This window comes from Heliangelus exortis, chromosome 17 (genome assembly GCF_036169615.1).
Source record: "Heliangelus exortis chromosome 17, bHelExo1.hap1, whole genome shotgun sequence".
In the NCBI taxonomy this organism is placed as follows: Eukaryota; Metazoa; Chordata; class Aves; order Apodiformes; family Trochilidae; genus Heliangelus; species Heliangelus exortis.
This window is the reverse complement of record NC_092438.1, coordinates 8,884,624-8,897,763: the sequence shown is the minus strand read 5'-3', so window position 1 is coordinate 8,897,763 and position 13,140 is coordinate 8,884,624. Positions and strand designations below refer to the sequence as shown.

Sequence of the window (13,140 nt, the reverse complement as noted above, 5' to 3'; positions counted from 1 at the left end):
GCTGGAGGACTTGGTGCAAGATGTGCAAATCCATTATAATAACTCCTGAGCCTGCAAGGGAAACTATCTGTAAAAGAGAAATTCCTTCAGAATGTTCTGGATTTTGGGGGGTGTTTTTGAAAAATTGTGGGTGGCTTATATATTTCACTTTCCTAAAAATATTCCAACTAGTCTAGGGTATGCTTTTTTTCCACTGTTAGAAATTTTGAACAAAATGCAATGTTTTTTTATAAACATGTTCTGTTTTTGCTGCCACGCAGTGTAACTTCATTTATCATAAAAGGGCCAAAAAACTTAATGCTTTGACTCAAAGGACTGACTTTAAAAACACTGCTTTTTCATTGTAGAGACTTATTTGCTAGATTTCAATGCTTGTTCAGATACCTGCTCAACTTTGATTTTTCTAGATTTAATACAGAAATCTTTTTAGAAGGAATATTACCTTAACACACATTTGTGGTATCCTGTGGCAGCTCCACTTCAGCAGCAGCCGTTGGTGTGAATGGAGCTGAGTAGAATTTCTGTGGTGTCAGTTCCTGAAGCATATCAGGATGTTGGCCAAGCTCCCACTTGTGATAATGCTCAGAGCTCTGTCTATGTGGGGCAGTGAAAAGGCCATACCTTGGCTGAACTTGCTAGCCTAGAAACAAGCTGAGTTCTCCTCTGTTTTTCCACAGGGTGAATCAGTGAAATACTTCCTGGATAACCTGGATCGGATCGGTCAGCTGGTAAGACAAATCTTTTCTCTTTCCAAACCAAAAGAGCTCAAAGCAATAGTGGAAGCCTAGGTGTGCTTTTTGGTTTGGTTTTGTTGTTGTTTTTTTTTAATAATGCATTAAAGCTTCAGTGCTCTTTAGAAATAAACTCCAGCGTTACGAAACTAAAGCTTAGTATTTGCTTAATCTTTCTGACAAACACAAATACTGCTTATAGAAGGCATATTGCTGCATGTATTTTCTTGTTTCAGTCCTTCTGCACAGTCTGTGGATCTCATTCACTTTTCATGATGATTTGAGAGCTGGTGCTACTGAAGGTAGCAGAATGAAACCTGACCAAATAAAAAATGAAAACAAAAAATTAGTAGCACTCATAGTATTCAAAGTCTGTAATGAAAATATCTGTCAGGAGACTTACAAGAGAAAAAAGGGAGGTGATTTTCCTGTATAGTTACAGTGATAAGCTTTTGAAGAACAAATCTCTGCAGTGATGGGCTGGACTGCAAACTGCAGTACAATATGCTCCTCTACTCACTGGTCATGGAGTATGAACCTGGAAGAAGTATTTCCACTAAAGCTCTCAAGATCTCCTTTACAAGAATAATGAACTACAAAAGACCAAGATTTTTATAAAAAATTCCTTTCAGTGATGACTTCTTTACTGAACACTGCCTAAAGACAATAACACTAGCTCAGAATTTCATAATGAAAACATAAACTTCAGCCTGAAAGTGAGGCTTGTAGAATAAGAATGAGAATAAATGCATTAATCCTATATTTTTGTTCTCATAAGTCTCAGGATCTTCTGTAGCTTTTTATTTGTGTTGAGATAAATGATCAGCAGTCCATTATATTAAATTTGAATATTCATTTGTCACTTGCTAGTTAAAACAGGTGTCTTGTTGATTATTTTTTTTTTCCCCGTCACTTCCCTTTTTGAATGACTTATTTTTGACATTTTTCTCCTTCCTTTTACAGAATTATTTCCCCAGCAAGCAAGATATTTTGCTGGCTAGAAAAGCCACCAAGGGGATAGTAGAGCACGACTTCATCATTAAAAAAATACCTTTCAAGATGGTGGATGTGGGTGGACAGAGATCTCAGCGCCAGAAGTGGTTCCAGTGTTTTGATGGGATAACTTCCATTTTGTTCATGGTCTCCTCCAGCGAGTACGATCAGGTCCTCATGGAGGACCGGCGCACAAACAGACTCGTGGAGTCCATGAACATCTTTGAGACAATAGTCAACAACAAGCTGTTCTTTAACGTTTCCATCATCCTGTTCCTCAACAAGATGGATCTGCTCGTAGAGAAAGTAAAGACTGTCAGCATTAAGAAGTATTTCTCGGACTTCAAAGGTGACCCTCACAGGCTAGAAGATGTGCAACGTTACCTGGTGCAGTGCTTTGACAGGAAGAGGAGGAACCGCAGCAAGCCTCTCTTCCACCACTTCACCACTGCCATAGACACTGAAAACATCCGTTTTGTCTTTCATGCTGTGAAGGACACCATCCTTCAAGAGAATCTGAAGGACATTATGTTGCAGTGAAGGAGAGCAGCCAGTGTTCTGTGTAAAATTTCCCAGAGGGTTAGATCAAAGTTTTTCGCCTGTCTTTATGGCCCTCGCATGTGGTGTAGGACCCGTGCTAATTACTTGGCTCAGGAATGCTGTAAAAACAAGCCAGTCCCAACAGAGGAGCTATAGGCTGAAGGAGTCAAATGTTGATGTGAGCTACTGAATCATTTGGACTAGAAACACTACTGAAACCTGGCCATTGTAGGTTCTGTACCTAGTTTGGAATGCTGAGTAACACAACCACCTTCTGCCTTCTTAGAGAAAAGGAATCTCTGACAAACTGTCTATGGAAGACACGTTGTTTTAAATGAATATGCTAATTTTTCAGAGACACTAGTCATACAAACTGCCTTTTTTTTTTTCTTTGTAGTTTGGAGGTGCTGATTGGATCAAACTAACCTAAACATAATGAGATTGGCAGCTGTATTGGAGAACATCAATGGAAGTTCCAATTTTAACCCCTAGGAATGTAACCATCTTGTGTGCATGTTCAGCTTTGCCAAGGGTCTGGAATCCAGTTGTCAGTGTGGATGCACAGCTCTTGTCTGAAGGCTTTGCATGAGTCTGAGGCAAAAGTCCAAAATTAAAAGGAAAACCCATGTCGGAGTAGCTTGGGTGGGAAGTTAAGGCCTCACTGATACAGAGAAGGGGTAATTTTGCACTATGTGTGAAGGGTATTAGATCATGGTAAAACTGATTTCCTTGGTGAAGCACCCAACCATGTATCTGCACAGTGGGTGCTCAAGTGAGATGTAATTCATGGAAATGCAGCACTGTTCTCACCCCCCCAGCAGGCACTGTTTGGGAAGGTTCAGTGTCTAATGTGACAGGGCTTTATCTGTATCCAGAAGTTTGAAAGCTGATCCAACTCTTAAGCAGAGGTTTTGGTAATATAGCAGCTGCTTGATTAGTTCCCAAGAGCTGACTTTGGAGGAAGAGTGAACACCCTAGAGATCCCAGTTTTACAGCTGCACTGATGTATTTGGACAGCAAAACCTTGCTGTCACTTAGCCTTTAATCTGTGTCTTAATGGGATCTTTAGCCTGTAGTAATGCACATTAATTCTGAGTACAGACAGGCTTGAAGTTGCCCATTTTGGGCAATGGTTTGTGTGTGCAATTGCAAGAGGCTATGAAAAGTGTTGCTACAAACTGTTGATTTCCCAGTTCTCTCAGTCTGTGTAACTATCAGGTGCCTTTTTTGTGTGCAAACATATCAGATCTTTTCTACTACAGTGGGGTACATGGGCAAACTGAAGATCTGCCTTTTATATCAATGTTGTAGTGCTATCCTTTAGGTAATTTTCAAACATAGCTTACTGTGCAATTTTTGTCATAGTTTTTATCTGAGAATAAAAACCTGAAGGGCTGTTTGTACCCATAAAAAGTCAGCAGATTCCCTGGAGTTCTTCTCCCCTTTGAGCCTGTAATGGCATGTCAAAACAAGCAACATTTTACTTCAGCTGGTAATCCCATGGGAAATGTGGTCAAAAAAGTCCTGTTCCGTTGTCCTTTCATGTTAATTTGGATAAAATCTGGAATCTTTCTTCCTCTCTGAAGCTTGCAGATGTTCATATCAGTATTTCTTTGTCATTTCCTAATGTAGGAGTCTCATGGCTTTCTTTGTGCAGGCTTCAGAGTGGAAAAGATGTGGTTATTTCAGTGCTATGTAACTTGCTTATTGAGGTAAGAAGCAGCTGAAAAGTTGCAGATGGGAAAATCTAACTTAAATGTGAGCAAACTTAAACAGGAATTACCTTCCTTGTAACAAGTCTTAGTTTTGCCAGGACCAACTCTGTCTTTTAAATATTTATTCATTTTTAACCTGGAAGGGGAAAAATGGTATGTGGCTCTAATATTCAGATGGGGGGGAAACTCTTAAGATTATATTACATTTGAAAGGTAAATGTTTCAACACAGAGGGATGCAAACAAGTTTACTCATCACAAAAGATTTGTTTCTCTAAGCTAACCCGTTTGTTTGGCTGAAGACTAACACTGTTTTCAAAGCTTTCAGATCTTCTTGGAGTTCTTGGTAGTGGTTTCCACTTCACACAAGACACTGGGAAAGAGGAGGCTGTTTTGGGCTGACCTGATTCTAGGTTGACTTGACTTTATTTCCTAGTTTGCAGTGAGCTTTATTCTTTCACTAAATTTTCTTGGTGGGTTACTATTATGCTTGTTTTCTCAAACGAGTTAAGCATTCCCTTTCAACTGTATTTTTTCTCAAGAATTACCTCAGATTTATGTCTGAATCTACTGTAGTTTTACCTGGGAGGCACAGCATGGAATTTCCTGTTGCATTTTTCTATTCATGACCATCCATGATTTTGTATCCTTGGTCACCTTACGAATTTAAAACTCTGAACAGAGCTAATTGTAGAATTTATTTAAAGTAACTTAATCTGCATCTGGAAGAGTGTGAAATATCTCTTATTGAGCTCTCAAGGTTTTTTGGTTTGTTTTTTTTTTTGTCTGATGTGGCAGTTTTGCACACTAACTCAGAGTTTTAGGGAACCAGTCTTATCACCTCAGGCCCATTATTGCCTTTTGTTTTATTGATAAAATGGACCTTATGTGATGCTATGGACTGCAGATAAAAATCAGTAGCTTGGCTCTGTATGCTGTGTTCTGTTGAACTTTGAATAGTGATGGTTCACACCAGGGTACCCAAGATCAGGAAACTGCTTGTAAAGGTCAAGTACTTCTCAAACTCACACAGAATCTGGCCTGGGAGTCAAAAGGACTTTTTTTTTTTAAGTGGCAGCTTTCTCTGAGAAATATGCTCCACTTTCTTGCCATGGCTGAGGGCTTTTGTGTTTGGAGGGTTTTTTTCAAGGTAAGTTGTAGTATAATAAAGCCAGAAAGTCATGTTATGGTAAATCAGTTAGACATGAAAGCAGAACTTAGCTAGGTTAGATCACATGAACATCTCAGGACAGGCTTGGTTGGTTGCTTAGTCCTTTCTCAAGCAACAAATAGAAAATTTTATTTTAAGTGACATCCTGGAGAACTTTGCAGGTAAACACAGCTGGAGAGAACATCTTTTTTTGTTAACTTTATAGGCTTATTGTTCATTTGGCCAGTCAGGAAATGGGTCACAGGCAGGATGATAATCAGATGGAGACCTTGAACAACAACTTTTTAAAAATAAAGAAGAGTGAGCAGCCTTTTGCTGTCCCTTCTCTGACACCCACAGGTCAGTGACCAGTGAGGGGATGTTGCAAGCAGGTTGTCTCAGAAGGACAAAGAAAGGAAGTGCTTGCAGCATGTGCTTGCAGGAGACGTGTGTAGTCTTGCAGTTCGAGTAGAAAAACTAACATTTAGTTTGTTAGGGAGCCATTTATCAAACACTACTAATTTGGCCTCAAAATAGGCTTTAAGCTAATACAGGGTGTCAGTCAGTACCATTCCTTCAGACTGCAATGCTGTCATTCTCTGAATAATGTTTGGGTGGCATTACAAAGTGACATGGTGAATTGGAATCAAAAAGGAAAAAGAGTTTTCTGTGACATTTTTAATAAGCAGTTGTCACTTTGAAGGAACTAAATAGTTCTTAATGTAGAAAGGAAATAAATACCAACTATGGAATGGAAATTACTGGCCACTCAGCTTTCCACTACAACTCAAAGATGCTTCCAGTTTGACACCAAGGATTGATCTTTCTTTATTTCATATGGCAGCATAGGTTATTTGACTTATTAACTTGATAGTATATACATTTTTTTTTTAAATACTGCTGTGTAAAACCTAGAATTAGGCATGTTACAGGCATGAAGAAGCTCCTGAAAATGACTGTTTGTAGGCTTTCTGAGCCAACTAAATCCTGAACCTCAGCCAAGCAAGCAGAGAAGAGAAATGAGTGAAATGGAATAGGAAGAGCTCATCTGTGTATGGCACTGCAGGCCAAAATTTAATTCCATCAGAATAGCTAAAAGAATTTTTGGCATGCAAAATCGTGCATTTGAAAAGTGTGTCCCATCCTGTCTGTAGGTTATGTGCTTATCCCCCTCCAAGTATTCACCAGGCCTGGTTACTGTAATCTGCAAAGAATTAAAGGCATTAAAAGAACAGACATGGAACCAGCTTTCTTAAGTGTCAGACAACTACCTTCCAAACAGTATCATTTTAGGAAACAAGCCCTTTGCTGCCTTTGTGAATCTTAACTTCATGTTTTGGAGTCTTTTCTCTGTATGTTCCTCTTTAGTTCTCCTGGAAACAAAACATTCTGCTGCATGGAACTACAGGATTTCTGTAAAAGGCCTTCTGATTTTCAAGCAGTGAGTTTTGATACCTGACTTAGTTTTATTTGTCATCAGATTTTCAGGAGTGCTTTCTGGGCTGACAATTTGATGCATGCCAGCTTGAGACTCAAACACCTTCATAGAGTGCAGCTTGTCATGTGAGCCAAACACTGATCTCTCATGATAACTATATTGATAACTCTAAGTTTAGTAGTAGCCTCTTTTCTATAGAATTTTTCTAGTGTTAAATCACATGGGGTAGTCAGGGGTTTTAATATAGCACTGCCAACTCTTTACCTCAGTACATTTTTCATTAATTCTGTAACACAGGGAGTGGTGGGTCAGGTGTTTCAGTAGCAACCATCAAACATCTGTGCCTACCTTTGTGAATGGGTTTTTAACAGATTTCTGTGAAGGGACAGGAAGACTGACTGGCATGGTCTGGGCCAGACTTGGGCTGAGTGAATATTGACTCCACGCACTTATAGATGAGGACTGTCTTAGCCTAGTGAAGAAGGAATTGGCAAGACAATACAAGCCCTAGTGCTTTTTAATATTGCCTGTTTTGTAATTAGCTGGGGTGATCTCTGCTTTGTGCTGTGAAGTGGGCACTTCTTTGTTTTAACACTTCTCTTTTTTTTTACATAGATGGAAGTGAGTAAAGCCAGAATATTTGGAGCTGAAACTGCTGCTCCGCTAACCAGGTGATGCTCTCTTTGCTCATCTTGGTGGCTGGAAGTTTGGCTTGATTCTTAAAAGGCTTTATCTTTCTAGTGGCATTTGGAAAGCAGTGTTGAAGCTTGTCTGTGTGTTGATATGCTTGTGTTCTTGTTGGGTGGGGAGTATGGAGGTTCTAGATTGTCAGTGCTAGTGGTTTTGTGCCTGACTTGATGAACTGTATCACAATCTGGCTCTTGGCCTGTGTCGAAGAGTCATAGCTTCTGTGAAAATATTTACAGCCAGGGAGGGAAAAAACAAAATAAAACAAAGCAGCACTGACTTCCAATGTTCTTGTTCTGGTGAAAGAACCAAAGTATGTTGGAAGGGAGCAAGAGCAGGAAGCTGTTTTCTACACAGATCCCAAAAGCTGATGGTGCTTGGAGACTGTTGAAGTGCAATGCCATCTGCATTGACCCCAAAAGCTTTGGGTGAGTCCAAGGAGCTATTGGCTGTGAATTAACAGCAGCAGGCTGGCAAGGCTGGCCCTGCTGCAGCTGCCCACCCTTCCATTTTAAATCTCTCTTCATCTGTTCATAACTGGGTGTTAAAACTCAGCTCCTACTAAAACATGATACCAGCTCTCTGGCCAGACAGTGGATCTTGCTCCTTTCTAACAGCTACTTAACCTTTCTTCAAGGTAGCAGAGCATGAGAAGTATTTCAGGGGAATGGCTAGGGAAGAGGCTGTTTCCATTATTTCAATAAAAACTACAACTGATGGAGAGTAAATTTTTATTTTTGGTAAGACCTGAGAAAGCATCTTGGAAGGGAAGAAACAGATTTTGACTATCACTGCTTCTCTGCTAATACTACTTCTCAATCTCTTGTGCTGAGCTTGTGTGCAGGTGGTTGGGCACAAAAACTGAGAGAGGAGAGCAGGGAGAAGGGGAATGTGGAAGAGAAATGATCTTTGGTAGTTCAGGAGACGTGGAAAGCATGCTGGGGGGATTTAGGTTTGGGAAGGTGTTCAGACTCCCATTTGCATTGAAGCCATTAACTATCTTTAGGATAATGAGGGTTTTTTCTATAGAACAGGCTATGGAATCTGGCATGTGTAATGAGCTTGGGTTGATGATACATTGATACAGTATTTTTGGAGACTCCACTTAACAAAATGGCTGGTTATTTATTGCTCTTGTGATGAGTTGTCTTGTTTATGGAATCAATATGTATTAAAGCAAACTGACAAAAACCAAGTTATCTCATGACACAATCATGTAGCTAGGAAGCCAATTAATGTTTCCTTTTATTCTGCAATTTACTTGCTCTCTGGTGCCTATGCATTGTAACACACATACTATGCAATATCATTCTTTTTTTAAAGCAGTTCACTGCATTGGGCAAGAAAGGCCTGGGTTTAGCCTTAATTTTCTAACAGTTCACAGGAAAGTACTTTAAAAACAGTGACAGACTAAAAGAAGGTGAAAAATGCATAAAGTAAAAGCACAGTTCCAGACTGCTCACATAAGTGTCTTTCTAGCACCAAAACAGCATCCATGATAGAAGCAGCTACTTGCTGTATTAGTTTCAATTTATGAAAACTGTGTACTAGATAAAATTATATTGTGATGTGTAAAAAGTGTATTTTATAGCTTTGGTGACTTAGTTTACTGTTTTGTATATATGAATTTTATAAATCTATTAAAACTTGACTTGTTATACTGTTCTTCATGGGTTCCACCTTTCAGTAGAGTCTAAAGTGACATTTTTGCTTTGCTCAAAAGTTTTCTGTAGGAGGGACACTTTTTGAATAAATTACACCATGGACTGCATGAAACTACAGCAGTCACACAGTAAAATCTTATTCTGTGATCTTGATTAATCTTTTACCTCTCCAGTTCTGCTCTATCATTCTTCTCAAGTCTGTCTGGGAATTGAAAGCTGGTGAAACTTTAACCTACATGAAACTCCCAACCCTTTGGAAGTCTGTATCATTTCACAATAGCTGATTTGGGTATTAGAGCTGATGGGAAGTGGAAGGGGAGCACTGCTGGAGTTTGTGCTTACATATTTGAAGCTCAGCAAGAAAAGATCACTGTGCCTGATGAGTTGGCAACACCTGTTAGAGATTCCTTGTCTGCTGTGTAGTATCTGATAATAGCCAGTCCCCTGGTGGACTCGTGGTGCAGAGCCATTGACCTTTGGAGAGTCATCAGTATTTCCTGTCTTCCAGCACTGCCAGCCTGGCATCAACTAATTCTGCCAGAACTTGAGCTCCATTTCTTAGGAATGTTGTTAACCTTTCCTCACTTGTACTTCCAAAGGTCACATCTGGCACATTTTTGTAGCAAGTCTTCCTTGTGGGAACTGTTAATGGCCAGTTAATTACATTGGCAGGTACACAACTGGAGACACTTCATGGAATGTTGTTTCTTTGGGGATTTTTGTTTGTTTGTTTTTTTACTAATCATTGGAAATGTTAGGTCCTCAGCTACATCAAGCTTTTGGTTATGGTTGACTTTTTTTTGTTTTTCCTGGAGGTGATGAGCTCTCTCAGGAAAATAATGTGTAATGCTGGTGTTCAGAATGTCTGAAAGTGAGTGCAGATGAATTGCAAATTCTGTGTGAGCTAATGGGAGGTTTTCAGGTGCCATCGTGTACTTTCTGACCTGCAAAGTGTTGTCTTTGATCAGCTCAAAGCAAGTCAGCCTTTTTCTGGTCTGAAATACTCCTGTTAATTACATCCCTACAAGATAGCACTAGAAAATTTTGAACAGGTTTCTCACAGGGAGGGAAGGAAGAGCTCTGTCTGGCCATGTCTGCTGGGACATGTGACAGGCCAGGCTGCTGAGACACTTGACCAACAGACAGGCAAAGGATTTGTTTGAAGTTATCACTCTTGTCTGCTGCAACACTGGCTGGGGTTTGGTTGGTTCAGAAGTTGCTTCAAAACAAGGATCTTTGAGGCTGGGGCAGAAAGGGTATGACTGGAATTACTTTGGTGGAGAATGCTCTAGGTAGCCACAGGATGGTCTGGGAGATGCTCTAAGCCAGGTGAGTGTCTTAATGTGAACCTGTTTTGTACCCTTACCTTAGGGACTGTTACATGAAAGGTAACAGCAGGAGCAGAAAGGAGTTAACTGGTCGTGCTGAGGGATCTCCTGAAGGCAGCTCCTGTGCAGAGTTCATTTCTAGATCATCGACCTGTCACAACAAGGCACCCAGACTTCTCAAGGCAGAAAAAGAAAAGCACTGCCTGCCCAGGGCTGCCAGCAGGGCCCTGAAGCTGAGCCCACAGGAGCTGCTGGTACTGCTGCCCCTTGGCACTTGCCTCCTTTCCCACCTGGGTGCTTGGCTCCTTTTGCTGCCTCTCTTCCAGCAGAAGGCTCACCAAACTCTGGCTGAGGTGCTGCACAACCAGCACCCAGGTTCTTGCTGCAACTCTTCCTGCACCGTTTGCAACCAGCTCCAGTCTCGGCTGCTGAGTTGCAAATAACTTCTAGGTGTGCATTTATATATAGAATACCCTCCTACTTCTTTCTGATGGTTGATCTGCAGCTTGACCTTCTAAAATGTCTCCTAAGTATTTCATCTATATTTCTGTTCCACATCTTACTCGACAGCTTATTAGCTGCATGTTATGCTACTCTTCCCACACCTTTCCAAGTAGAGTTATCTCCCCAGAAACCTCTACTTAAAGTGCTGGGAATCTTACTTGGGGCTTACCTTCAATTTGGTTTATTTCTAATTCCTGTCAGCTGTTTTCTGACACTCTACAACTCTGGTACATGCAGAGACGAGTAGGAAGAGCACCTTTGTGCTTTAGCCCTGGTTATAACCTTGACTTTCTGTGTAAACTTGGACAGTTATATTATTCCTCTGTGACCCAGGCTGCTTCCAGTCCTTTCTCACGCTGGTTTAGCCCCTGTTGTGCAGGTGGAAAGTACATGGGCTGTACATGCAAGTACAACTTGCAGGCCCTGAGAGCAAGATGTTGTGCTGTAATGTACAACAGCAGCACTGGAAACCTTTGCAGTGAAGAGTAGACATCTCCACAGGGAAGTCTTTGCACAAACAAAAGCCTGCCCTGTAATTTTGCTTTGACCTTCCCTCCTCCAGCTGCCTAAGGACTGAAAGTGCATCCAGCCACTTTTCTGCATTTCTCTGCAAAGCTGCATCTTGCCAGTGGACCCTGTGGAGCTGCCCACGGGAGCAGGGGAAGCTCTGAGTTCCAAGCTCGTTTACTTCTTACCTGGAGCACTGTTGGCCAAGCAGAGCTGGTAAGTGGTGGTTCTGTCAGTGACGGTGTCAAAAATATCTGTTATTGGTAAGCAGCAGGCATTCAGGCTTCACGACAGAGCTAACATTAAGCCTGTAAGCCAAGGGTCACGTAGGGACTTTCCCATCCGTGACTTCTGCCAGCAGTTTGATTTGTTTCTCTGCCACCCCTTTTTCTCTTTTGTCTCTGAACTTTGTTATGATAGAAAGCTGCCTTCTTCCCTTAGGCAACGTTGTCATCCTGAGTTCATGGTCTCTTTCTGGAAAGTTTCTGAAGTTCAGCGAATGATTCAGTAGAGAATAGAGTAAGAGCCAACAAGGCCGAACAAAAAGTCATCTCTTGCTTAAAATAGTAAATCTGTTAAGGCAACAACTGAGTGAGTATGGGGCAGTACATGGATTTGTAATTCAAGCAGGATTTGTTCGGAAAATAGCTGCTGCTGGGAAGAATGTTGTGGATGAGAACCCCATCGCCTGTGAGGCTGCCAGGAGAGGGCGGCAGCAGCTCTGCTGCTCGGCGCCTGCGTCCAGTCCAGAAAAAATGTTTCCAGGAATTGCAGTCATGAGTCCCCAAGCCAGAACTCCCTTTTTCTCCCTGTATGAATCACACAGACGGGAAGTTGCTTGTATTTCTGGAATCCAGCTGTAAATTTTATTACGGCGGCATCTTTCTACTCACCTGTGCGAGTAAATCTTCCCCTTGCCTCAAATGTCTCCCACTGATTCTCTCCCTTCCCAATCAAAAAAAAAAAAAAACAAACCCAACAAAAAACAAACTACATTGCTGGGCTACTGCCTGGTTTGAGGCCCTGAAATCTGCAGGGTAAGGCCAAAGCTCCTCTGAGGGAACCATTCCCTGTCCTCCGGGCTGACCTGGACCCAGTCCCACCTGTGGGTGTTTTTAGGCGGGAAAACCCTGAGGCGCGGCTGAGCTACGGAGAGCATTCCCAGAGCTGAGTGATCCGGGGAGGACAAGGAGCAGCCTTCCCCCTGTGTGCTGCTCCAAAACCCATCATCCCCTTGAGTTCCATCTCTAAACGGGCAGAGGAGGATGGGCAGACAGGCCCTGCAGCTTTTGGGGCCAGCACAGCCCCATTCCTCTTCATTGGAGAAGAGGGAATAGGCCAGGGTGTTAACGTCTCAAGGCAGAAAGAGAGGAATGTATGTGTAATTCTCCTTGTAAGTTAATAATCAATGTGAGAATGTTTCTTCTCCTGTGCCAATCTGTAGAGGATGTGAGTAGTTACAGCTCAGGGATCTAAGCCTGGTTTGCTTTGAACTGGAGCAGCTCTGGAGATCCCCTTGAGTGTCTGCCAAGAGAGCTGTCACCCTGACACTGTGCTGCATGGCAGACAAGCTCTGCCAGGGATCTTTCTGCTTTCCTCACTCATCCTGTGCCTGTCAGTCTCCATCTCTCTGAGCCCTCTACTCTGTCAGCCTGGGCTGTGCTCCTGCCCTCAGAACATCCGCCATCTGATGATGGAGCAGCGACCAGAATAGAGATGAACATTTGGTATGAGGGGAAGTGAAGGGAGAGAGATATCATCTGTGCCTCAGACCTAATTGCTAAGCAGAGGAGAGCTCTGTGTATGGGAGAGCTGCCCTGGTTTAATTTGCATCTGTTTGTTCAGATGGCCCAAGCTTCGGTGTGAATGTGTTTAGCATAGGTT

At 41.9% G+C, this 13,140-nt stretch overlaps 1 protein-coding gene across 1 annotated transcript in view; it reads left to right on the top strand.

Moving 5' to 3' along the window:
- GNA12 (G protein subunit alpha 12) overlaps positions 1-8,918 on the top strand; it is a 38,880-nt gene extending 29,962 nt beyond the window's left edge. Inside the window, exons 3-4 of the mRNA XM_071760488.1 lie at positions 678-728; positions 1,695-8,918. Of these exons, the coding sequence (XP_071616589.1) occupies positions 678-728; positions 1,695-2,264 (621 nt within the window). The 3' untranslated portion in view covers positions 2,265-8,918. The remainder of the gene's footprint in view (positions 1-677; positions 729-1,694) is intronic.
- Positions 8,919-13,140: the final 4,222 nt, after the last annotated feature.